This window comes from Euprymna scolopes, chromosome 45 (genome assembly GCF_053919585.1).
Source record: "Euprymna scolopes isolate OS-2025 chromosome 45, ASM5391958v1, whole genome shotgun sequence".
In the NCBI taxonomy this organism is placed as follows: Eukaryota; Metazoa; Mollusca; class Cephalopoda; order Sepiida; family Sepiolidae; genus Euprymna; species Euprymna scolopes.
This window is the reverse complement of record NC_136526.1, coordinates 9,657,966-9,685,156: the sequence shown is the minus strand read 5'-3', so window position 1 is coordinate 9,685,156 and position 27,191 is coordinate 9,657,966. Positions and strand designations below refer to the sequence as shown.

Genomic DNA, 27,191 nt, shown 5'->3' with positions numbered 1-27,191 from the left:
TTCATTCCAGGTTTCCCATCGGTGGGCAAATCAACTCTCCTTAGCAATTTGGCCGGAGTCTATTCCGAGGTGGCCGCCTATGAGTTCACCACGTTGACCACAGTTCCGGGTGTGATCAGGTACAAGGGAGCTAAAATTCAGGTGAGTCAGCTTCCCATCATTTCCGTTCACAAGTTCGCTGATGATGCTAGAAATACTTGAAAAATTAATCTATATATATAAATTTGTAGTCCTGTCTGTCTGTCTGTTCACAATTCGATTAATATATACAAAAGGGGCATTAGTTTACTATTTCATTTATTTCTACGAGGCCTGTCTAAAAGTATTCGACCTTGCAATTATTCAAAGTATTCCATTGCAACGGGTCCTGGACATGACCTTAAACTATATCCGATGGTGAGGCCCCAGCTTGCGGGCTTTGGGGAGTGTGGAGCCACCCTTTAATTGCCATTGCTCCCAGGTCCACTCTGACCCAGAGTGGTAGTACCTGTTGGGGTCCCAACTATGGGTTAAATAGAAACAAATATATTCTATAAAAAAACTTTCCTTCAAAATCACTGGATTTGGCATTAAATAACCTGAAAAGGGTTGACATGCCGTAAAACAAAAACAACCAATCCATTTCAACGTCTGTAGGATTTGTAATCCTAGCTTAAATGCTATCCAGGTAGTTGTAGAAATAGCAAGTTATGTAGATATATTTTCAATTCCCACCAGCCAGTTTAGTGGGGTCACAGAAGGTTAGATTTGACAGTCGTCAAACTCAAGTTACCTTTTGTCAACTTAGTTAGATGCACCGGAAATTAGGGGTAACAGGAATTGTGGTCGTAGGTTTCCGGTTGGCGACCATGGGTTAGAGTTGGTTTTGGACTGCAGATGAAGCAGACGTGACATTAGGGTCTCTCCTCTGACAACCATTGGTTCGAGACATAGACTTGCCTTTTTAATGAAACAAATTGAAGCTTCAATCCGTCTTGTGTTATCGATGCATCTGCAGCAGTAAGTACCGCTCCCCATGAGATGGAGCCAGTGACAAGAAGATATCATCCGCTGGACAAGGCAAGCAGGTATGTACACATTATATATTTGCGCATACATGTCGAGACCCTTCAAGGCAAGAAACTGTGTACGAATAGAACACACACACACACACACACACACACCAATATAGATAAGAACACGTATTAATAAGAACACGCAGACTTTACCATAAAGTAAGAAGAATCGTTAAATTAACGTTTAATAAGTAAAAGAAGTAAATAAATAAAATAAGAAGGACGCAAACGCGAAATCTTTAACACTGGGTCGTTCCCGTACATCCATGATTCATCTCCAGTTATAGTGTTCAGAAATTCAGAATCAGTGTTTGCAGTATCCAGAAGGTCCTGTGCAAGAAACTGGGTAAGAATAGAATGCACACACACACATATAAGTAAGAACACGTATGTAAGAACACAAAAAATTTAAAGTAAAAAGAATCGTAAATTAAACAATTAAACAAATAAATAAGTAAAGGACGCAAAGACAATCTTTAACATATTACCATGTTTCATATTTTAGTGTATGCGTCTACAACAAACCCAGGTTTAGTTTACCTATGATCCTGTGACAGGGGTGGCGTTTATCTCATTTTCACAGTAAACGAGGAAAGTAAATAGAAATAATATCATACAAGGTCCTGTGCAACGTGAACACAGAGGACCTTTTATTCTGGTGACAACAACCTGCGCACCAATTTTGATGCCACTCTGTGCATTTTTTTATTTTTTATTATTCAATTTTCACCCCAAACAAATAGCCCCCTACTTCAAAGTGGCACTATAATAATATAAGACTCTTCTTTTGAAATCATGACTCTATTATAATATATGACTCTATAATAATATATGACACTATAATAATATAAGACTCTTCTTTTGAAATCATGACTCTATTATAATATATGACTCTATAATAATATATGACACTATAATAATATAAGACTCTTCTTTTGAAATCATGACTCTATAATAATATATGACACTATAATAATATATGACACTATAATAATATAAAACTTCTTTTGAAATCATGACTCTATAATAATATATGACACTATAATAATATATGACACTATATTAATATAAGACTCTTCTTTTGAAATCATGACTCTATTATAATATATGACTCTATAATAATATATGACACTATAATAATATAAGACTCTTCTTTTGAAATCATGACTCTATAATAAAATATGACACTATAATAATATAAGACTCTTCTTTTGAAATCATGACTCTATAATAATATAAGTCTCTTTTTGAAATCATGACTCTATTATAATATATGACTCTATAATAATATATGACACTATAATAATATAAGACTCTTCTTTTGAAATCATGACTCTATTATAATATATGACTCTATAATAATATATGACACTATAATAATATAAAACTCTTCTTTTGAAATCATGACTCTATAATAATATATGTCTCTATAATAATATATGACACTATACTAATATAAGACTCTTCTTTTGAAATCATGACTCTATAATAATATATGACACTATAATAATATAAGACTCTTCTTTTGAAATCATGACTCTATTATAATATATGACTCTATAATAATATATGACACTATAATAATATAACTCTTCTTTTGAAATCATGACTCTATTATAATATATGACTCTATAATAATATATGACACTATAATAATATAAGACTCTTCTTTTGAAATCATGACTCTATAATAATATATGACTCTATAATAATATATGACACTATAATAATATAAGGCTCTTCTTTTGAAATCATGACTCTATAATAATATATGACACTATAATAATATAAGACTCTTCTTTTGAAATCATGACTCTATTATAATATATGACTCTATAATAATATATGACACTATAATAATATAAGACTCTTCTTTTGAAATCATGACTCTATTATAATATATGACTCTATAATAATATATGACACTATAATAATATAAGACTCTTCTTTTGAAATCATGACTCTATTATAATATATGACTCTATAATAATATATGACACTATAATAATATAAGACTCTTCTTTTGAAATCATGACTCTATAATAATATATGTCTCTATAATAATATATGACACTATACTAATATAAGACTCTTCTTTTGAAATCATGACTCTATAATAATATATGACTCTATAATAATATATGACACTATAATAATATAAGACTCTTCTTTTGAAATCATGACTCTATTATAATATATGACTCTATAATAATATATGACACTATAATAATATAACTCTTCTTTTGAAATCATGACTCTATTATAATATATGACTCTATAATAATATATGACACTATAATAATATAAGACTCTTCTTTTGAAATCATGACTCTATAATAATATATGACTCTATAATAATATATGACACTATAATAATATAAGGCTCTTCTTTTGAAATCATGACTCTATAATAATATATGACACTATAATAATATAAGACTCTTCTTTTGAAATCATGACTCTATAATAATATATGACTCTATAATAATATATGACACTATAATAATATAAGACTCTTCTTTTGAAATCATGACTCTATAATATATGAAATCTGGACAAATTAAAATATATTTAAGCGTATTTTACGACCGGGCAAAGTCTCTCCTCCAAGTAATATATAATTGTTCACTTTTATTCTTTGCTGGATTTACCGTTTATTTTCTCTCCATTTCAGCTTCTTGATTTGCCTGGTATTATTGAAGGAGCCAAAGACGGTAAAGGTCGGGGTAAACAGGTCATTGCTGGTAAGTCCCTTTAATTTATATTACTTGTATTGATCGGACTATTGTTCTCATCCTGAGTGTTATTTGTGCAGCGTTCCTGTCGGATTGGCCTTCGACCGTCTTCGGGCATGCTGGTTGTTGTTTGGAAAAGAAAAGAGAAAAGTTACTCCGTATATGCTTTTCGTATGCTGTGAGTTAGTCTCTATTTTATGGTTATAGTTTCGAATTTGTGTAAAAATTGGTTGACAAAGGGAAGGCAACTCTAGTCAAACTCAATAGGGGATTATCTCTCCTCCATCACCAAATTTTTAAGGGTGTACAATGTTTGCTCTTTTTCTATAATTAGAGGCTCCCAAATGTTATTAAAATCTAAGCATAGTCTTCTTAGTAATTATTTCTTTTTTTTTTTTTTCGAAACAACAACCAACATGAAGATGGTCAAAGAACGTTACACAATAAAAACTCAAGATGAGAACAATAATCCAATCAATATAAACAATCGTCCCTTTTATTGGTCCCCGCAATAACTACGCCTTGGAATTTTTTGAAATTTTGCACAAACATTAAACATGACATGAATAAAAAAGTAACAGAACAGATTTTTGGGGAAAACTCCGGTTGCTCCCCTCCCTAGGGGAGCCTTTCGGGTCAAAATGGCTAAAATTGACACTTTTGTGCTTATTATTATTGCCTTTGATTTTTATAAAACTTTCTTAAAAGTTGTAACGAACTGATTTCTGTATAATTTTGTTTGTCTGTACTTCGCAATAACTCTTGGATGTGACCCAGGGGCTCTTTTAGGGCTAATAAAAACAGTCCACTTTTGGGACTATTTTACCATATTTGTCCAAAATTTTCTGTGTATGCCTACTTAGCAGTTTTGCATGGTGCTGAACTCAAATTTAAATATGTTATGGTCTTGGGGACTTTTGGGGCTAAATGGGGGAGGGGCAAGTGATGGACTTGGTCATTTCTTTTTTTTTGCATGGTGCAGAACTCAAATTTACATTTGTTGAAGCCTAAAACTTCACAGTTCATTTTCACTAGGATTTGACGTTCCCTGGAGACTTTTGGGGCAAAATGGGGGAGAGGGGGCAAATGCTGAACTTAGTCATTTTTTATGCCTCGTTCACTGTGCATTCACGGGGGACCATGCATGCTTCACTTGTTTTTTTTTAAGCTTTTGGAGTTAACGTTTGAGTTTGTGTAGCTAATACCATGCATTATATAAAGGACGTTGCGAGCTTGTCTCTGTTCTATCCTTATTTTCATTGCAAGTGCTCGACTGAACTCCAATCTATGGCTCCCTCCTCCCCGCCTTGCCAAACTTTCACAAAAAAAACACTTGACTAGCTTCAACCACTATATACGATTTCCCCCACTCTCTATCTGTGCCTAAATCTAAATGCAGATTCCATGAACAAAGCTTCTTTCCCAGAATTGCCTGTCCCTTAGTTTATTTTTTAATTTTAACTAGCATTTCAGCCCAGCGTTGCCCGGGTGTTTCGAGGTGTATGTTGAGCAAAAAAAGAAAAAATGGTCAATTTTTGTTAACTTTGACCCCTTAAAATTTATTGTTTTGAGCTCAAATCAAGTTATTAAGTTAGATCCATGTCGAAGGAACCTATATCTAAAATTTCAAGTGTTTAGACCCAAAATTGCCAGAGGAGTTTAGTAGAGATCTCAAAGGTCAAATTGTTGAACTTTGATCCCTTAACAGCCAAATTTCTGTCCGAAAACCGATCATAAAGATTTTCCCAAATCTCAGTACCCTGTATATCAAATTTCGAGTCTGTAGACTTAAAATTGACAGAGTTATTGCATAGGGAAATGTACACAGACAGACAGACACACAGACACGTTCACTTTTATAGATATACAGATCAGTTCATATGCATGTCACGTTGGTAATGTGGTAACATCACCAGCTTTGAATGCTACAGTTTTGCTTTTGGTTTCAATTCTAGCTGATGGCACCCAAATATTTTTTCTTTACTTTTGAAATCACGACTCTATAAAAATATATACAAAATCTGGACAAATTAAAATATCATATTTAAGCGTATTTTACGACAGGGCAAAAGCTGGGCGTACACCCAACCCCCACCCCGGTAAAAATAAAAAAAGTGAGACCAGGTTTCATTGGATAAAGAAAATAAAAGTTTGTGTATATTTGTCTTAGCCATATTTGAAGACCAGGTACTCTCATGGCTATTCTGATAATGCGGTTTAAATTTTGTTTTTGATGGGTATTATTCGGTTTATCTGCTTTTCAGTTGCTCGTACGTGCAGTCTTATCTTTATCGTGCTCGATGTCTTGAAGCCGTTGCAGCATAAAAAACTTATAGAATATGAATTGGAAGGATTTGGTATCCGACTCAACAAAACACCACCAAACATTCACTTCCGACGGAAAGATAAAGGAGGAATTAATCTCACTTCAACGGTAAGAACCTTTCATTATTACTTGTCCGTCTGTTGGCTATCACTAAGAGTCGTAAGAACCAGCTTATAGCTAGACAAGGGTTTCTTGTGAAAGTTTGGCTAGGGAGGGGGATCATAGATTGAAGCTCAGGCGAGCACTTGCCATGAAAATAATGATAGAGTAGGAACAGACTCACAACGTACAGGGAAGAAAAGACTGCTGTTTTACAATTTGTCATTCGAAATCTAGTAGGTGATGCCCTTTTCACGCCGCTTTTTTACAATTTGTCATTGTTCTGAGGGAGACAACTCTCTTTTACAAAGAGATTCGTTCATTTTTTTCATCTCATTATCTAGGACGCTAATAATGCTCGCAGTATTTTTTACAGAAACATACTTTTATGTTTTTCGTTCCTTTTCTTGGCGGAAGGGTATTCAATTATAGAACTTGTATAGATTTTTAGTCAGGTGCTTCTGCAGTTTAATTAACCGTTTTTCTGTAAGTAACGCGCCGACATTAACTGAGCAGAAAAACCGTTTCGTATTTCATAAAGATTCTGTTTACATTATGGAGGGGGGGGGGTGAAGTGTTGTGGTGCCCCCCTCTCTCCAAGTATGTTTTTTGTAAACTGCTTGTGAAAACTTATTGACAGAATTATTAGCGTTCTAAATTACGGGATGAAAAAAAATGAATGAATCTCTTAGTAGAACAGAGTTGTCTCCCTCAGAACAATGACAAATTGTAAAAAAAGCGTTGAAAAGAGGGCATTTCTTGTGTTGATCGTATTTTGCATGGAAAAAGTTTCTTTGCTTTGATTTGTTTTTGTTTTCCTTTTTTTTTTGTTTCCCTTTTTTTTCCTTTATTTCCCCCTTTTTTTTCCTTTATTTCTCCTTTTTATTATTTTTCCTTTTTTTTCTTTATTTTTCCTTTTTTTTCCTTTTTTTTTCCTTTCCCCTCTTTTCCTTTTTTTGCCCCTTTTTCCTTTATTTTTCCTTTTTTTGCTTTATTTTTCCTTTTTACCTTTTTTATTCTGTTTTCCTTTTTCCTTTATTTTTTTTCCTTTTTTTATCCTTTTTTTCCTATTTTCTTTCTTTTCTGTTTTTCTTTCTTTTCCGTTTTTCTTTCTTTTCTTTTCAGTTTTTTCTTTTGTCTTTTCTGTTTTTTTTTCTTTTCCGCTTTCTTTTCTTTTTTTTTTCTTTTTCCCCATTTTTTTTTTTCCTTAATTTTTCCTTCTTTTAATTGCTCGTTTCAACCTGATCATTTCCGTTTTCATCTTCTTTCCAGACGTCCCAATCTGAATTGGATTTGGATACTGTGAAGACGATCCTAGGAGAATACCGCATCCACAATGCAGATATTGTCTTGCGCTACGATGCCACTGCCGAAGACCTTATTGATGTTGTGGAAGGAAACAGAGTTTACATTCCTTGCATCTACATTCTCAACAAAATTGATCAGATTTCAGTCGAGGTAACATTATCGGCCATCTTTTAAAAAAATTTTTTGTTCGTTTATTTTTAAATTTTTTTTGTTCTTTATTTTTTTGTTTTTGTTTCTTTATTTTTATTTTTTTTGTTCCTTTACTTTTAAAAAGAAAAAGGAACACAGTTCGATTACTACTTAAACTGAACTTTATTCGAGATCAAATTTGAACGTTATCTATGTAAAATTAAGTAATTTTGTATTAGTGTTATCAACTTTGTTAGATTAAAATAAAAATTTGTCGCAGCTTTCTTCTTTTAATGTTTTGATTTAAAAAAAAAAAAATATTGTGTCCTAAATTATGAGATGAAAAAAAAATGGACAAATCTTTTAGTAAACGAGAGTTGTCTCCCTCTTCACAGTGACAAATTGTACCTATTTACAATGCCTCCCCACGGGACAGTGTTAGCACCAGGGTCGTTTTTTTAACGTCGCCAAGTCCGTTCGTCGCTGTGTCTGTGTGTGTACCTATTTACTATGCCTCCCCACGGGACAGAGTTAGACACCAGGGTCGTTTTTTTAACGTGGAGAAAAGGTACAAAAATAAAAACTGTCTCAGTCGTGAAGGACTTCTCCTCCACCGAAAGAGAACAAGAAATGGAAGTGCAGCATCTGAAGAACAGATACTACACTTTGAGGTATATATTTGCTCCCCCACTGAGCAAATTAGGCACGAGGCCGATTTTTAAAGTGAGGAGTGTAGGGGAAATGGCGACCAAGTCCCCGGGGAGTAGGGGAGCTGGATAGTGACAATTGGTATGAAGGGTTGCCCCTACATTGACCAAGGTCTTATATGTGGGATTGAAGTAGAGACTAAAACAGCACCTTGACCAGGTTCAACGTTGCTTACAGGAACCGATGTGTGAACGTGATTATGACGTAATTTTTGGATATATTACAATTTTCAGCATAACAATTACGTATGTCATAATTGTTTTTGCTTTAAAAAAAAATCAATCTGTCGGCAAGAAATGACCAGGAAGGTTCATGTGTTGTTTTAGGTATACAGATTATTTAGTGTTCTAAATTATTTAAATAATTATTTAAATGATATAAATACATAGCGCAAAATGACCGGTGCTTGACAGCCGACAAATCGATTTTTTAAATATATCGTTTTAAGCAAAGACAATATTACATACTTAATTGTTATGTCTAAAATAGTAATATATCCAAAAATTATGAAAATTTATGTAGTAGAACAACTGCTATTGTGTTTTTAGTAAAAAAATAAATAGTCTATCGCTATAGGTAACAAATATTGCAGATACACCGTACTTGGCCTTCAAGACAAGATCACAGTGTAGTATCTGTTCGTGGGGAGGCACTGTAAATAGGAACGAATATTGCAGCCATAACACAAATAATCTAAAATATTCCTTTCGGAGTTATGTCCCCTGCATTTAGATGCTTTTTATTTATTTGCTTCCCCACTGAGAAAATTAGGCACGAGGCGTTTTTTTTAATGTGGGGAGGAAAAACCAGCTCCCCCAAGGGGGCACTCTGGAAGGATCCAAAATTAGCAATTGTCTGATATGAAGGGTTGCCCCCCACATTGACCAAAACTGATTACTTCCTTTTCCGCTCCTGGCCTGAAGACCAAGAACAGCCTCTGTGCCTTATGCTTACAATCTACTCAATAAAGTCTAAGAAAAATGCAATTTTACCCCATTTTCCGTATAAATTACTTTTAATTATAAATATACTTATACTCTGATTTTTCGTAATTTTTGGATATATTACTATTTTCAGCATGGCAATGAAGTATGTCGAAAACGATATAAAAAAAATTGTTCTGTCGGCTGTACAAGCACCAAATGACCTTCAAGGTTTATGTGCTATAAATCCCTAAAATCCCAATAAAGTTTTTTTTTTTTTTTCATAGACGTCACCACTTATCAAGGCCGATAGGCCACTCAAGGATAAGGGTTAAAGAGTGTAGAGTAGTCAAAAGGACAATATAGTTGTATGATTGTTGTTATAGTTGTGCCCCTTAATTGTTTCGTTTCATTTCATCTGTTGCCAGGAACTGGATATTATTTACCGGATCCCACATTGTGTTCCGCTGTCCGCTCATCATAAATGGAACTTTGATGACCTTTTGGAAAAACTTTGGGATTATTTGCAGCTCGTTAGGATGTAAGTAATTTCTTTTATATAAACTAACGTGAATACCCGGCATTGCCCAGGTGTTTGGAGGTGTAAAAGAAAAAAAAAGTTTTGAGAGGCAGGTAGGCTCGAACCTTGAGGCGAATAGCCTGATAACTTACTGCGACGCTACGAGGGAAGCGGCAATGAGAATGGTTGAAATTAAACGATTAAAAATTTAAGTGACAGGTGTGTGAATTTAATGAGGTCAAACATCACGCCATACGGGAATGAAATCCCGCACTTAACTTTGGCTGCAAGCCAGTTTCCCCGAGATGTTGGGGAAAACCAGCTCCCCATAAAAAAGGGGAGTGTCCAAATGAATAGCAATTGCCTGATATGACGGGTTTTGCCCGCATTGATCAAAGCTCGAGTGCCAGGGAGATTCGTTTGTATACAGATTCAGTTTCCCTCATATACGGAAAAGCTAAACAAACACGTGGAGAATAAGAAATACCGTGAAAATAGTGTGCAAAAGTCACTCAAATAAAAGATAGACGCAACCTTGTTTCGTAAATCGTAGATATTATAATCTAGGGAGTATATATAAAAAGTTCATTCATTTGCTTGCACTTTTCTCAATTTGTTTTAAGCGTGAAACGTAAATTGTGCTGATTCAGTTGAAACGAAAACCAATATGACGCCAGGATGTTGTTGCTTTTAGAATCTCGTTAATTGGTCAAAAACTGCCCCCAAAAATTGATACTGGCAGAAATCCACCAAATAAATGTCACAGTGACATTGTAACATTTATTCAGGGGATATGTCAGCTTTTTTTTTTTTTCCTTTTCCTTTTGCTTGTTTTTTTTTTTATCGGTTTTTGGACAAATTAACAGGACACCAAAGAACATCCTGTCGCTATGTTGGTTTCTTTTCAACTGAAGCGCTCAGCACAACTTACGTTTCACACTTAAAACAAATTTTAAAATCAGTTAAAACGCCAAAAACTAATCTTGAGTAACTTATCTTGCCTTTGGTAACATTTATTTGTTGCATATTTGTTTGTTTACCACTTTTTCGTACCTCTGTCTTGTTGTAAAACAAAGCTTAAATTTCAAAACAATTTGCCCAATCGTAAAATACACTTAAGTATGATATTTTATTTGGTCCAGATTTCATATTATTATAGAGTTGTGATTTCAAAAGTAAAAAAAAAATGTATTTGAGTGTCATCAGAGAAGAACGCTCGCAAGCTAATCCTCCAGGTGAAAATAGAACAGCCTGCCCCCACTGAGAAAGGCGGTTCAAAGCCAGGATGGGCCATGTTGGCCACCTTCGCATATAATCAGAACATCAGAGAGAATTATGCAAGTGGATTTTAAAGCAACTTTTATTTGTTATATATTTGATTTTTTTACCACTGCTTCAAATTGTTGTCGATTGTAAATTGAATTTTGTTCTGAAAACTGTTTGTCTAGAGAAAGCCTTGAAAAACTTTGTAAACGGACTTTGAAAACCTGTATAAACTCCAGCACTATTTTACCGCTTTATTAGACACTTATGTTCGTCCAAAAAATAAACCCCAAAGTTTGTTTTGAAAACTTGAATTTTGTGAGGAGAAAGCCTTGAGGAACTTTGAAAAGCCTTGAAAATGGACATTGCAAATCTGTACGAACCATATTATAGCATCTCATAATAATTTCTTCGATTCTTCTTTTTACATAACAGAACATTTTTTTTTATCTTCCAACTTCAATTTCTTGTCATAATTTTTATTGTTTAAATTTCTAGTTACACAAAACCAAAGGGTCAACTACCAGATTACAGCGCGCCCGTCGTACTGAAAGAAGGCCATAGCAGCGTTGAGGACTTTTGCGATAAAATACATCGGAATATTATGCGTGAATTCAAGCAGTAAGTGTTACTCTTTTATTTGGTTATGTTTCATTTTCAGACTTGACAAAATTTTTAAGTTCTTGTGCAAAATTTTCCCCTATGTTAAAAGACAAAAAATACAGAAAAATTCTTATGATGTGATGCATCCGTGATGGAACAAAAAGATCATGTTCCAAAAATCATGTAAATTGGTTTAATGGTTTTATTTTTATAAAAAAAATAATTTTTTAAGCAATTAATGGTGAATTTTAGGCATTACAAAACTGATCTCACGAGTTTGAATTATTGTGGAGTTATCTACCCTTGTTTCTTCAAGTTGGCGATGCGAGACAATTCCTTTTTTTTTTTTTTCTTTTTGTTTGCTCATAAAATTTGTTTAATCTTAATTAAAAGAAAAACGACTTAATCAATTCGTCCGAAGGGTTGAGCTTCAAAACGATACCAATCTCGTGAAAGTCCATCACCTCTGTTGAAAGTTTTAGGTAGACATGATGATAGCAACGTCTTGTCAGACGAGTGCCACTCCCTCAGACACTTAAAGTCAATGAGCCCAAAAATGACTTTTTCTTTTAGTCCTACTAATGAATTCATACGCTCAAGCAAGCATGACACCGAAGACGGTCATTGAGATCAATTATTACACGCTTCCAGAATTTCAAGCCTCCATGCATCACAATTTTTCCATTGCCACAGGACCACTTTTATAGACAAATGCCTGAGGGAGTATCCATACACAGATGATGTTACAGAGTCTTAGCTTTGTACGACAGCAAAGTCTCTCTCTCGGTTCAAAATGTTGAGATCCAGCAAAAAGCAAGAGCAAGATAGCCAGCAACAAGTTAAACTGCAGACCAGCTTAATGTGGGTACTGGTCTCCCGCTTTATGGTCTTTTAAATCAGGGATTTGCTTCTCCTAGAAAGGTTACCTTCACCACGGTTTACAGGAGTCCTCTCCACCCCAACACACACATACACACAAACACACACCAAAGGGCGAATGAACCCTTTTTCGGGGTCAACGGCCAACTAGCACCGTGTGTGTGTGTTTAGGTAGACATACAAACATACATACATACATTTAAACAGACAGATGAGATTTATATTATAGATTGTCATTGTTTTTGACAGAATGCTATGATTATCGGTGACTAAACCAGGTTCAATTAACAGGATGAAAAACAAAATGACTATCTAACTTTTATATATAAAAGCGAAAATGTGTGTGTGTACGCAAAAGTTTTTTCGCTGGGATTCCAGGTGGGAGGGGGGTTACTATTTCTTATAACTTTTTATATGCTATCTAGATCATAATATGTAACGCTTACGAAATGACGTAGTAAAAGTCTTTTATTTCAACGACTTTTATCTTACAACAAAATTTGAGATGTGAATTCGTTTTTTCTCTACTGCTCCTCCTGCTTCTCCTCCTGCTGCTGCTGCTGCTATGGCATGAGATTTGACCTAGAAAACCACCTGGGTTTATAAACACTTATTTTCGACTCATCTAAAGTTAGTCTTTGCTGTGTCGTTATGTCATCAGGCTATTAACCTCAAGGCTTTGGGTTCGAGCCTACCTTCATCCTAAAACGTTTTTTTGTTTTTGTTCGTTTTTTAAATATTTAAACAGAGTTATTACTTCGCTTGTTCTAAAAACCTGGGCAACGCCCAGTACCCTTGCTAGTCTAACTATAAAATATCCACATACTTGAAGGCAGAAATTGGTCATTTCTTTGAAGTTGTCTATCAAGATGTCTGCAATGCTACACTAAGCATGTTAATAAAAAAAAAATTTAATTAGGTAGTTTTTTTTTGTTTTTTTTTACAGCAGAAAAACAATTTATGACACCGAGCAAAAGGTAGCCATGTTTCGATTTTGAGACCTCGAGGAAGGAAGAGAAACTATTATTTAACATGGGGAGAGGGGAGGTGTTCGCACTTTATACTGAGTTATCTTCTCGTATCCCTCCCTCCCTCCGTCTACATGTTTAAATTCAAACATGGCTACCTTCAGCTCATTGTCATAAAAAATTGTTTTTTCGCTGTCCCAAAAAATACCTGTTCAAATTAAGTGGAATTTTTTTTCAGAGAACTCAATTCCATAACGAGTACGTACAATATAACATTTTTTAAAAATATTTCCATTTTTAATGTCTTCATTAAAACTGTACACGTACCAAATTTTCAAATCTTAACCAGGTTTGCGTCCATCTGAGCAAAGGATGCACTATCTACTTTTAGCATCAAACATTTTTTTTTTTTATAACAACAACAATGCAACGGCTGTTATAGTTTTTCTTTTTTATATAAAAAATTATTTTCTTATTTTATTTTATTTTTTACAATTTTAAGTGATTAATGGCAAATCGTAGCCATTACAAGGCTTATTTTGATCTCTCAAATTTCAAATTATCTCCCTTTATTTTTTAAAGATGGTAGAGCGCCACACTTCATTCTCACATCCTCATAAAATGTTGTTTTCTTAGTTAAAACTAATACTATTTGATCAGTTTATGTGACTTTTGGAATATGACATTTTTCATTCTGTCATGGGTACATACATTATACAGATTTTTGTTTTTGACCCCCACCCCCACCCCATATAAGATGAAGTCTTTATTTGATTTTGTATTTAATTTTATAATACGAACTCAACACTGTTCACTTATTACAAGTTGGGTTGGTTTTAGCATCCAACTTCTATCTTGAACAATTTGATAAATTTCTTACCAAGAGTTACTTCCCTTGCATCACCACCTTTCTTTTATATCTACAAACTTGGCCTTTTGGCCAAGATCAAAGTGTAGTATCTGTTCTTCAGATGCGGCACTTCCATTTCTCGTTCTCTTTCAGAGGGAGAGAAATCCTTCACGACTGAGACAAGTTTTATTTTTGTACCTTTTCTCCACGTTAAAAAACGACCCTGGTGTCTAACTCTGTCCGGTGGGGAGGCATTGTAAATAGGTACAACTAAACATGTCAAACTACCTTTCTTTTACACTACAAACTATGTTTAGTAATTTGTGTTTTAGTTATGTTTTATTTGATTGTGTATTTGTTTTTCATCCTCCAACAAAGAAATTGGACCTAGTAATTATTCCCGTTCGTCCGTTCACACTTTTCTCAATAACCACACCATGGATTTTTTTTTTTTTTTTTTTTTCTAAATTTTGCACAAACATTAGTCATGGTGAAAGTAAATTTTTGCCGGAATGGATTTTCTGGTATAACTCTCGTTGCCCTTCAAGCAGCCATTAAAGGGGTAAAATTGGCCCCAAATCGTCATCTGTTCATTTGTTCGCACTTTTTTCAATCACTACACCTTGGTTTTGTTTTTTTGTTTTATTTTTTCTTTTTGAAATTTTGCTCAAACATTAGTTATGATGAAAATCAATTTTTTGCCAGAATGGCTTTTCCGGAATAACTCTGGTTATTCTTCCAGGGTCCATTATAGGGGTAAAAATTGCTCCCGAATCGTTCCATCTGTTAATTTTTTTTTTTGCACTTTTCTCAATGACCACACACTTTTTTTTTTTTTTTTTAAATTTTGCTCAAACATTAGTCATGGTGAAAGTAAATTTTTCACTTGTGGAGAGGGACCTTGTATGCTTGGCTTGGTTCTACTACGGACTAAACACTAGTCACTTACTACAAGTTAGGTTGGTTTTAGCGTCTGATTCCTATTTGGAACAACTTTATAAATTTCTTGCTGATCGAGAGTTACTTCCCTTGCATCAAAAACTTTCTTTACAATATCCCCCCCCCCCACACACACACACTATAAATTATGTTTAGTTCTCCCCCACTGCAAGAACTCCGACACCAGGGTCAGAAAGTGTGATTGATAAGTCAGTGCCCCTGCAAAAAGTGCCTAGCAACCCCGTTGGCATTCCTTTGTAAGGGTGCCTAAGAAAGATGAAGCCTGGACCTCCTAGAACTGCACAGAACTAAACTCCCACCACAAAATCAACAGGGACCCGATCATTACAGGAATGGTTTGCCATCATCAAAGTGTGACATAGTGTAGTCCAGTTACCTGTGGCCCTGTCGGTAGGACATTAGAATACGCCGACTGCCCCCCTGCAGAGGGTAAAAGTCCCTCAATGGGGGTCCTTAAACTATATCCAGTGGTGAGGCCCCAGCTTATGGGCTTTGGGGAGTGTGGAGCCACCCTTTAATTACCATTGCTCCCAGATCCACTCTGACCCGGAGTGGTAGTACCTGTTATGGGTTAAATAGAAATCGACGTGAAAACAACAAATATATTCTATTAAAAAAATTTTTCTTCAAAATCTTTGGATTCGGCATTAAATAACCCGAAAAGGGTTGATATGCCGTAAAACAAAAACAACCAACCAACCAGTTACCTGTTGTTCTGCATGTGGTGCAACTAATCCTTGTTATAATAGAACCCAAGAATACCCAACTCAACCGAGTGTTTGATTTTGTTGAGTTTCTTAGTTGGTTAGTGTAGCGAAATTCTAACATTGAAATATTGAATTTCAAACGAAACCAATGGTATCTACTGAATTGTCACGTCACAGTAATGAACATATCCAAAAATTATGAAAAACGATAAGGTAGAAAATTAATTATTAAAGAAAACAGTTTTCGATGACAATTAGCGAAAATTAAGTTTTCATAAATTATTACCGACATGAGAATTCAGTAGATACCATTGGTTTCAATTAAAATTCAATATTTCAAATTTTCAAACTTCACTACACTAACAAAGAAGAAGCAAGATATGTCCGTATTCTGTGTGAGACAATGCTGACAAAGAATATAAACTTCATGAATGTACACTGTGTAGTTTCTGATTTAAAGATGGGACGCACACACACACACACACAAACAACTGCCTTTTTTTGTCTTCTTCGTTATTTTAGCGAAATTTGAAATATCGAATTTCAAGCGAAAGCAATGATATCTACTGAATTGTCGTGTCACGGTAATGAAAATATCCCAAAATTACATGGTCCTGGATATGACCTTAAACTATATCTGATGGTGAGGCCCCAGCTTGTGGGTTTTGGAGCGTGTGGAGCCACTCTTTAATTGCCATCACTTCCAGGTCCACTCTGACCCAGAGTGGTAGTACCTGTTAGGGTCCCAACTATGGGTTAAATAGAAACCGACTTGAAAAACAAAAAAAGCAAATATATTCTATTAAAAAAAAATTTTCTTCAAAATCATTGGATTTGGCATTAAATGACCTGAAAAGGGGTTGATATGCCGTAAAACAAAAACAACCAACAAACCAAAATTACGAAACGATAATCTATATATATAAAAGCGAAAATGTATGTGTGTATGTATGTACGCTTTTCCTCGATGTCCGCAAAAGGCTTCTTTCAGAGAAGCGCTCATTTCGCAACTTCTTAAAACTTTTTATATCATCTATAAATTGTAATATCTCAGAGTTACCCATGGAGCTCGCCTGTCTATTTAATTTTATTGACTTTCAAACGTTAATTATTCCACATTTCCCGCATCGGCACGCGTTACATTCGGTATAAAAAAAAGCGAAACTTGACTCTAATCACAGGCCGAAAGCCAGTTGTCTCAAGAGAACTAAGTAACGTTTGTTCAATGTCGACTTCGTCATATCAGACTGTAGCTTTCATTTCGCTCCTCCTAATAAACAGGGAGCGGGTTTTTAAAAACAAATAAACCGATTTATTCACCTCATTCAAAACTGTCCCGCACAAAACTCTAACTGCTGAATACCTATCGCCATCACGTCAATCAAAAACGCGCACCTGTTTTTTTTAAAACACTTTTCCAACTGTGCGTCGTGAAGGCTTCGTTTATTTTTCACATTTTCTGGGTTTTTTCACATACCCCGAAAAACACCCGGGCAACGCCGGGTACCCCTCACTAGTAATTAATGAAAACAGCTTTTGAAGACGATTAGGGGAAATTAAGTTTTGCTAAATTGGCCCAGATTTTCAGAAAAATATTTACCTCCCCTTTGTTAAAATTAAAACTCGCATCCCCCCTCCCTTTTTTTTTTTTTTTTTTTTTTTTTTTGCAAAACTCAATTTTCGAAACCTATTTTCATTAATAATTAATATTCTACCCTATCGTTTTTCATAATTTTTGGATATGCTCATTACTGGGACATGACAATTAAGTAGATACCATTGGTTTCGTTTGAAATTCAATATTTCGAATTTTCTTGGCCAAGATCAAAGTGTAGTATCTGTTCTTCTGATGATGCGCTTCCATTTCTTGTTCTCTTTCGGTGGAGGAGCAGTCCTTCACGACTGAGACAATTTTTTTATTTTTGTACCTTTTCTCCACATTAAAAAACGACCCTGGTGTCTAACTCTTTCCCGTTGGGAGGCATTGTGAATAGGTACATTAACAGGGAAGAAACAAGGTATGTTCGTATTCGTTGTGAGAAAATGCCGAAAAAGAATATGAACTTTGTGAATGTGCACTGTGTAGTTTCTGACTTTCTGATCGAACACGCACACACACAACTGCCCCCCTTTTTTTTTACTTGGGAGTCACCATTTATCAAGGTCCAATGGCCATTCGAGGATAAGGATTAATGAATGTAAGGTGGTAGCTTAGTAATGTTTTTTTTTCTTTTTTTTCTGCAAAACTTTGTTTTCGCTAATTGTCTTCAAAAACAGTTTTCATTAATAATTAATTTTCTATCTCATCGTTTTTTTTTAAGTTTTGGATATGTTCATTACTGTGACATGACAACTTCATGCCTACTGAATAACTTTAGTCAAACATACAACAGTTATCCCCCTTTGATTGAACTTTCAATGCATGTGTCATATATATATATATATATATATATATATATATATATATAGATGTAATTTTGACCAAGAAAGTCATCCAAAATTATGTTTGGTTTAAAAATGGATGGCCTCATTTCTGGTTTCGTATTCTTGGGGTTGTTTACTGTTTTTTTTTGTTTTTTGATATGTGAAAATAATTGGGTAACTTTAGCGAAACATACGACAAAGTTCTCCCCCTTTGATCCAACTTTCAATGCACATGTCATATACAGTTTTCATATGCAACAAATTAACACTTTTCTCAGAAATAAATATTGGATGGTTGCCGAGAAAAATCTTTGATGTATGTTTCCGTGATAGAACAAAAAGATCATATTCCAAAAGTCACATAAATCAGGTAGTTTTATTTTCAGAAAGAAAATCATTTTTAGATAATTTGAAACGATTAATACTAAATTTTAGACTAATCTCACAAGTTTAAATTATTGTGGAGTTATCTTATGTTTCTTCAAGATGGCGATGTAGAAACTGTCCCTTTTTGCTTACTCATGAAATTTGATTTTTTTTTTTTTAGTTAAAAATAAAACGATTATTACATACTTACGTGTCATGGTGAATTTAGAATAAATTTTTAAAAATTACGACACATGATTCGTTAGAAGTTTTGCTAGATGTAATTTTGACAAAAAAGTCATCCAAAATTATGTTTGGTTTTAAAATGGATGACCTTTAATTTATCAATTTAAGTCAAAGGTTATCCCCCTTGTTTTTGATACTGAATTGGTTGCACAACTCTTTCACGTAAAAACAGACGATAAAACGGAATAAATTCTCTTTTTAATTTTAATTTTTTTCTACTGGATCATTTTCTTTTGTTTGTAATTTATACTAATTTTTCCATGACATGCAAGTATGTAATGTTTTCACCTGAAATGCGTTTGTTTAAAAAAACAAAATAAACAACCATCAAAATCTTTTCTCCTTTATTTCTTCATTATTTCAATCGGATAGGACTGAACTATCCAGAGTTGACATTTTTTTTTAAGCAAAGACTGATTTTTACTGAATCACCAGAGATTTGTCCTACATTTTGTCATTTCATAACCCTAACCATCAGTTGGGAAATTAGTGAGGTCATGGCCCCGTTGGGAAATCAATCTCACTTTCAGCCTTCTTTGTTGTTGGCTACTGACATCCCTGATAACCGTATCTTTGATCTTTTTTTTTTCTTTCTTTCTTTTTTTTTTTTCAGTGCTTTGGTTTGGGGTAGCTCAGTAAAGCATCAACCCCAGAAGGTCGGAAAAGACCATGTCCTTTGTGATGAAGACGTTGTTCAGATCGTCAAGAAGTGAGGGTTATACGAACCTTTAAACTTCCATGCAAATTGTAAGTAACAATTATTTATTAATTTATTTATTGCGGACTATTATCCTCATCTTTCTTAGTCGTTGTTTCGCGACAAGATAGGAACTCCGAATCTCCTAACTGCATTCTCGGCAATTACTGCCTTCCATAGTTGTTGCGTCTCACCACGTTTTGGCCAAGTAAGCCTCTGGCCAGCCTTGGGTAGGATTGAAACCGCTATCTTCAGACAAAACCGTAGAGATTCAACGTCTCTATCCACTGCGCCACGGGCCCCGGATAGAGACGTTGAATACCTCCTTGGACTTTTAAGAACGTGTTGAGATGACAATAACTATGGATGGCAGTAGTTGCTGAGAATGCAGTTAGGAGATTCAGATTTTTTTTTTTGTTTAAATTTTTTTGGGTTTTTTTTTTACCCCAGGCACAGCACAGTGCCACTTTAATGTGGTATTTAGGACATAATTGCAGGGATACTATGTAGGGAGTTGAGCAGCAAGATGTCTGTTCATATTGAACTTGAGACGACGACAACTATGGAAGTTACAAAACTCAGCATTCCTATACCATTGTGGTTAACCACATGAAGAAGGCCAGAGGATAAGTTGGTCGAAACGTGGTGAAACAAGAGCAACAATGAAGATGAGGATAATAGTCTGCAAACAAATAAATAAACAAATAAACAAATAAATAAAGAAACAAATAAATAAATAAATAAATAAACAAATAAATAAATAAACAAATAAACAAATAAATAAAATACTTCACAGAAAGTGAAATAATAATCTTGAAATATTTTCAGAAGGACTTTTGCCATTTTCATTTTTTTTCTTTTTCTTTTACAAACAAATAAGATGCTTATTTTTTTTTGGGGGGGGGGGGATTAAACACAGGAATGAATAACTATCATGTGAGAGATAGACCGGTTTGGTTTGAATAAAGAAATGTCTTCAGTAAACATGTTACAGAAAAAAGGGCTGTCCCTTTCCATGTAAATAAGAACATTAGATAAGTGAAAAAGTGAAAGTGTCTGTGTGTCTACATTTCCCTATGCAATAACTCTGTCAATTTTAAGTCTACAGACTCGAAATTTGATATACACGGTACTGAGATTTGGGAAAATCGACGTGATCGGTTTTCGACCAAAAATTTGGCAATTAAGGGGTCAAAGCTCAACGATTTGACCTTTGAGAACTCTGCCAAACTCCTCCGACAATTTTGGGTTTAAACACTTGAAATTTTAGATATAGGTCTCTTTGACATGGATCTAACTTAATAACTTGATTTGAACACAAAACAATAAATGTTAAGAGGTCATAATAGGGGTCAAAGTTAAAAAAAATTGACCGCTTTTTTTTTCTTTTTGCTCAACATACACCTCCAAATACCCGGGCAATGCCGGGCACCCATGCTAGTAAGAAATATAAGGACTGTGCATCTAAATGCCTCTCTTCCTCTCCCTTATCACTATCGTTATATCCGTTATATGTATTCGCCCAATATGAACTCCTTGCCATCTGTATATATAAAAGCGAAAATGTATGTTGGCTTTTTGTGTATGTCCAAGAAAGGCTTTTTCAGAGAAGCGGTCAGTTGGTTCACAACTTTTTAAAAATTTTTATATCACATGTAAATCGTAATATCTCACAGTTAACAACGGAGCTTGCCTGTCTATTTAATTTGTTCGACTTCGGGAAGATAAATATTCAACAGTTTTCGCTCGCCGCATGTAGGTTAGGCCTTTTCCTATAATGTTTCCCCCCTTCCCTCCAACATCTTGGGGAAAAAAAAAGCATTCCCGCACTAAATGAAATGCTACCCCACAGTCAAAAGTTAACCTCATTAAGTCATTAAAATGTGCACCGGCCAATTTAAGTAATTAAATAAATTCAAACGTGTTTCCGTTAGCATCTCGCGGTGGCGCAATGGTTAACGTCGCACGGTTTTTTTTCTCACACTTTAATTTCCAACTTTGCCTCAAGGGTTCGGGTTCGATCCTCATACTTACCTACCAAAACATTTTTTTTAATTATTTTACCCCCCCCCCTCTACCTACCAAAACATTTTTTTTATTATTTTACCCCCCCCCCCCGAGAGTTTCCACACACACCTCCAAACACCTGGGCAATGCGTGGTACCCCTCGCTAGTCCCTGAATAATGAACCTCCTGCTACACAGCAAACGCTAAGATTTGAAATTTATTAAAAAAAAGAAAAAAACTACAAAACAGAAAAGAAGATGCTAAATATGTTTTATGGCGCCAGGGTTTGCACAGACTCGAAAAAAGAGAAAGGACGGTGGAGAAGTGGTCAAAAGTCAAGGACTTGACCAATTTGAGAATTTCAGGCGCTGTATGTAGGAAGACGTCGACACCCTCCTGCAAAAGTTGCAAAAACCTAACATCATCATCGGGGATATACACACGACTGGGAATCGCTTGTGAATTTCATAATCGCATCAAACTTGCTTTAGAGGAAGCCAGTTAAACCTGAATAGGGTTATTGTCGTTTCTAACACACACACACATACTATTGATATTTGGGTAAGTTTATTAAAGAGAACAGCTGAACAGAAACTTGTTTACATTAGACTTGAAAACGACCATGTTATAGTTAGCTGGAAAGCGGTCCGTGTTCCATAGATGGTTAGTTTTAGGAAAGAAGTTTTGCTCATGGAATACTTTTAAGCCCAGATAGATTATAAGGGAAATTATTGGCAGTTGTTGTAGCCAGACGAGTGTTTGCTGCGAATGTTTCATTGTTTTTTGTTTTTTTTTGGTCCGCCGACAAAATGGGTGGGGGAGGGCTGTAAATTCACCCTTGTCTATGCGTCTGTTCGTTGTCCACATTTTTCTCAATAACTGCACCTTGGAATTTTTTGAAATTTTGCACAAACATTGAACATGATATGAGTAAAAATGTAACAGAACGGATTTTCCGGGAAAACTCTGGTTGCCCCCCCCCCCCCTTCCAGGGGTTCCTTTCGGGTTAAAATGGCTAAAATTGAGACTTTTGTGCTTATTAAAAAAAAAAAAAATGATGCCTTGGATTTTTATAAAACTTTCTGAAAAGTTGTAACTAACTGATTTCTATATAATTTTGTTTGTCTATACTTTGCGATAACTCTTGGGTGTGCCCCAGGGGCTCTTTTAGGGCTAATAAAAACACTCCATTTCTGGGACTATTTTATCATATTTGTTCAAAATTTGATGTGTATGTCTATTTAGCAGTTTTGCATGGTGCTGAACTCAAATTTAAATATGTTAAGGTCTTGGGGACTTTTGGGGCTAAATGTGGGGGGGGGGTGGAGATAAATGATGGACTTAGTCATTTTTTTTTTTTTTCGCATGGTACAGAACTCAAATTTACATATGTTAAGGCTTAAAACTGCACCGTTCATTTTCACAAGGATTTGACAACCCCTGGGGACTCTTGGAGCTAAATGGGGTGGGGGGAGTGGCGGACCATGCATACTTGTTTTATAGTTCTTTAAATGAAAATAATTTTTAAAATATCTAAACAGTTTTACCATCGTATATAGCAATAATTTAAATAAACATAATTATTTAAAAACAAAAAAGTAATAAAAAAATTTTTTGCTTTCATAACTCAATGTTTGAAAGTTAAGCTACCATGTAATGCTCAATTACCGGTTGTTCAGTTTTTATATAGATGTTGAATATTAAACATTAAACAACCAGGGTTTTGCTACTGAGCAAATTAGGCAGGAGGCCGTTTTTTAATGTGGAGATAGGGGGAAGGGGGAGGGAAAGGGGGATCCAGCTCCTGAGAGGTGGGAGCTGGATTAGAAACTGTTGGTATGAAGGGTTGCCCCTTCAGTGACCAAGGTCAGATATGTGGGGTTACCCCCACATATGATCTTTGCTAGTCATAGCTGGTCTGTGCTAGTCATAGCTTTGCAGCATCTGCCGGAACAGATACTACACTTTGAAGTATTTAAATGATTCTCTATTATTTGACACCATTGTGTCCGAGATGGGAAGATTTGTTGAGGACACAATATAACATGCATGATAATATTGTGTCCGAGATGGGTATATTTGCTGATGATACAACACTTTATAATATGCAGGAAGAACAGATGTACATAAATTTAAAACGTAACGATTCTGCCATTGTTTTAGATTTATGTACATCTGTTCTGACAATGACCTCCAGACCGTAATGGAATGGGGTCGCAAATGGATGGTAACATTTAATGCTAGTAAAACTAAGCTGCTTTCTTTTAACAATTAAAAGACGTCTCTCCAATCACCGATATCCATGATAGTAGCCCCTTAGGTCCAAGTGGCGATATGCCTTGTTATAGATGAGCATGAGTTAAAAAAAAAAAAAAAAGAAAAGGTTAATCAAGACTTTAAGTGTTTTTCTTTTCTTCTCTTTTTCAGATTGTGATAGCTTCTGGCCTGCCCTTTACGGTCTCTGCTGAATCAGTTCGGACTTAAGAAAAAATAAAATAGAACGAAATAAAATTTTAAAAAAAGAAAGAAAGGATTCCCTCAACTTCCAGTTACCACGTCCCTTTCCCTCCTCCTTCTGACACTCGCAATTCCTTATCCACCAAAAATGAACATGGGAAAATGATGAAGTAAAAAAAAAAATGAATAAACAAATAAAAAATGAAAACACAGTACTCCTTCCTCGCATTCTGAAAGCGTTTTTCTTTTCTTTTACAAACACAGTACACAAAAAAAAGATTTTAAAAACGCAGTAACCCTAATCCTAATCCCACCCTCCTTTTTTTTATATATATCTTTTAAGAAACCCCTCACGGTACCCTTATATCCCCCCCCCCCGTTCGAAGAAAATCAAACAAAACAAAAACAATGATATAAGGAGTTGTCACTCTCCCTCCATCCTCCCATGATAAAAATGATGAAATTTGAGTTTCTCGTGACGTCAGGAGACGTGAAAAAGAAGTGATTTGTTATTATTTCTTTTTTTTATTTTTATTTTTTTTTCTGGTTGTTGCAGGAGATTTTTAATAAAAATACACCAAATCTTGTTCTTTAAAAAAAAAAAAAAATGGTTAAATTTCTTTCTTGTGCCCATATTTCTTTAACATGTTATTATGTTCCGTTTTTTTCTGGTTGCTTTGTCATCATATTCAGTGTAATGTTTGGTTTAAAAATTGATTTCGAAACTGACCTATCTCTGGTCAGGTCTTTATTTATCCCTCTTTCTCTCAAGTCCACTCTTATTTTATGTTTTCCTTGGTTTTTCTTTTGTGAACTGAACATGTTACCTCAACTGCTCGACATCAATGAACCCAGGAACTCTCGTCCGTTCTTTCAACGTGGACAAACCATCTCTCTATGTTGTCGAGATTTAATTTTCTTACTGAGGTCGTCGGATCTAAAGGACTCAGATTACACATCGGATCATTCTCATCTCAGCTCCGTATTAACATAATGATAAAAGAACTATCATGACGTTGCATGTGAAACGGAAACCCCAGTAATTAAAAGAGCAAACTAGATAAGTTTGGAAATGAGATTCGGAAAAGTAGGTTAAAATTAAACCCAGTAAGAAAAGTTAAAAAGAATACATATTGAAAGCCTCTGACGTCATAAACAAGGGTGATTCTCAATATATTGAAACAAGGTTCGAAGTTAGGGCAGATAATCAGAGATAATAATTAGAGATAATCACATAGTCACACTGACAGCCAGGGAGAGAGAGTCAGAGAGTGAAGCTATGCCCTTAGAAAAAAAGAAACAGGACATTCATACCACTTTCATATGTATTGTTACATGAGAAGGGGACAGACGTAAGTAAAAAAGCAAAGGCCACAGACCCCAGTAATTAAAAGAGCAAACTAGATAAGTTTGAAAATGATGTTTGGAAAAGGTTAGAATCGAACCCAGTAAGAAAAGTTTAAAAAAGAATACATATTGAAATCGTAGGAATGTAGAACGATTTTCATTGTTCTTGGAAATAACTAAATATTTATGTCAGAGTTAGATATGAACAATGCAGTTTAGAAACAATGATGAAATAAATAGGTTATAAATGAAACAACTCATTTAGGAATTTCTTTGTTTGCTAAAGGCATGCTTGGACATACATAGGTGAAATCCACGTGAATGAAATTCACATGGCGAGGCATGCTTTTAAAAGGGGGAAATTCCAATATATTGAGATGGATTCACGTCAGTTAGAAGAAGAAAGACAGAGTTGAGGAGCAACTTAGGGAGAGTCAAGTTAGCTGAAACCCTCTTGAAGCGAAGATGGGAAGATACAACAAAGGCTTGAATTGTTGATTCATCAATCAACTGGCTGGTAGAATAAAGAGTTATCATATTTTGTAAACTGTTTGTGTTCATGCTTTCATAACTGAAAGGTAAATGTGTTTTATCTGTATACACATATCTATATACACACGTGACGATACACAAGCAAGAAAAAAATACACCGAAATAGAAAGGATGGAAACAAAATAAGCGAGCAGGGAAGTTCCTGGAGGAGCTGAACCAGCAATACATAGACAAAGATGCTTCACTCCAATGGCTCAAGAGTGGGAGACTGCCATTTGATGAGGAAAGACTTATTGTAGCCAGGCAAGATCAGGGCTTACTTACAAATGGATTTAAAAAAATGGCTGGCCTACAAACAAATGGCCAGTGTAGGTTTTGCCACTCAGCGATTGAAAGCGCAAGCCATCTAATGTCTGCATGGCCAATATTAATGCCAGGGCATTTCGAAGCCTAATGCTTCTCATCAGAATAGTAGAGAAGATGCTAGGTAGCATGGTGAAGATGCGGCATCTAGAGCAGGGTTCATTAGGAGCAAAAAAGACTAAGTGGAATTATATCCTCGTTTGGAGAACAATATATATATATATATATATATATATATATAAATTACAATTAAATTTACCAAAATGATCCAAGATAGTAAAATTAAAGTATATTATAAATATTAAAGAATTAATATTCATAAAATGATCTCAGCCAGATGTAAAAGCTCGATAAAACCAAATAGGAAATAGAGCTTATAATATGTAATCACCTTTTTCTTCACCATATTCCCTCTGCTTCACTTTTTTTTCGTTTTCAAGTAAGATCTTTGACTTACTTGTTGTTTCATCAAATACTTCTGCATGCAAAATCCGATCCTGCATTTTGCTAATTCCTACCCTCTGATGAGAAGGAAAGTATTTCTTCAAAACTCCGCGGATTAAGGACTATCCATTTATCTAGTGTTTCCTTTTCAGATTAAATATGTTTAACTCATTTCAAAGTGTTTTTTTTATATATTTTATTAAGTGTTTGCTCATATATATATATATATATATATAATTTTTTTTTACTATAATAATTAAATACCTACAGACACTAGTGTTTCATCCTTTCGGGAATCTTCAGTGCAGGGTGTCA

General features: G+C 34.8%; 1 protein-coding gene across 1 annotated transcript; it reads left to right on the top strand.

The window, feature by feature from the left end:
* Positions 1 to 24,850, top strand: LOC145269236 (developmentally-regulated GTP-binding protein 1-like; the record flags this gene model as incomplete). Its single annotated transcript, XM_080124859.1, has 8 exons — positions 1 to 141; positions 3,730 to 3,799; positions 6,055 to 6,224; positions 7,488 to 7,673; positions 9,712 to 9,824; positions 11,565 to 11,687; positions 19,683 to 19,816; positions 24,201 to 24,850. Coding segments are annotated over 7 exons (903 nt in total), but the record flags the coding sequence as incomplete, so codon positions are not given.
* Between the last annotated feature and the right edge of the window lie 2,341 nt (positions 24,851 to 27,191).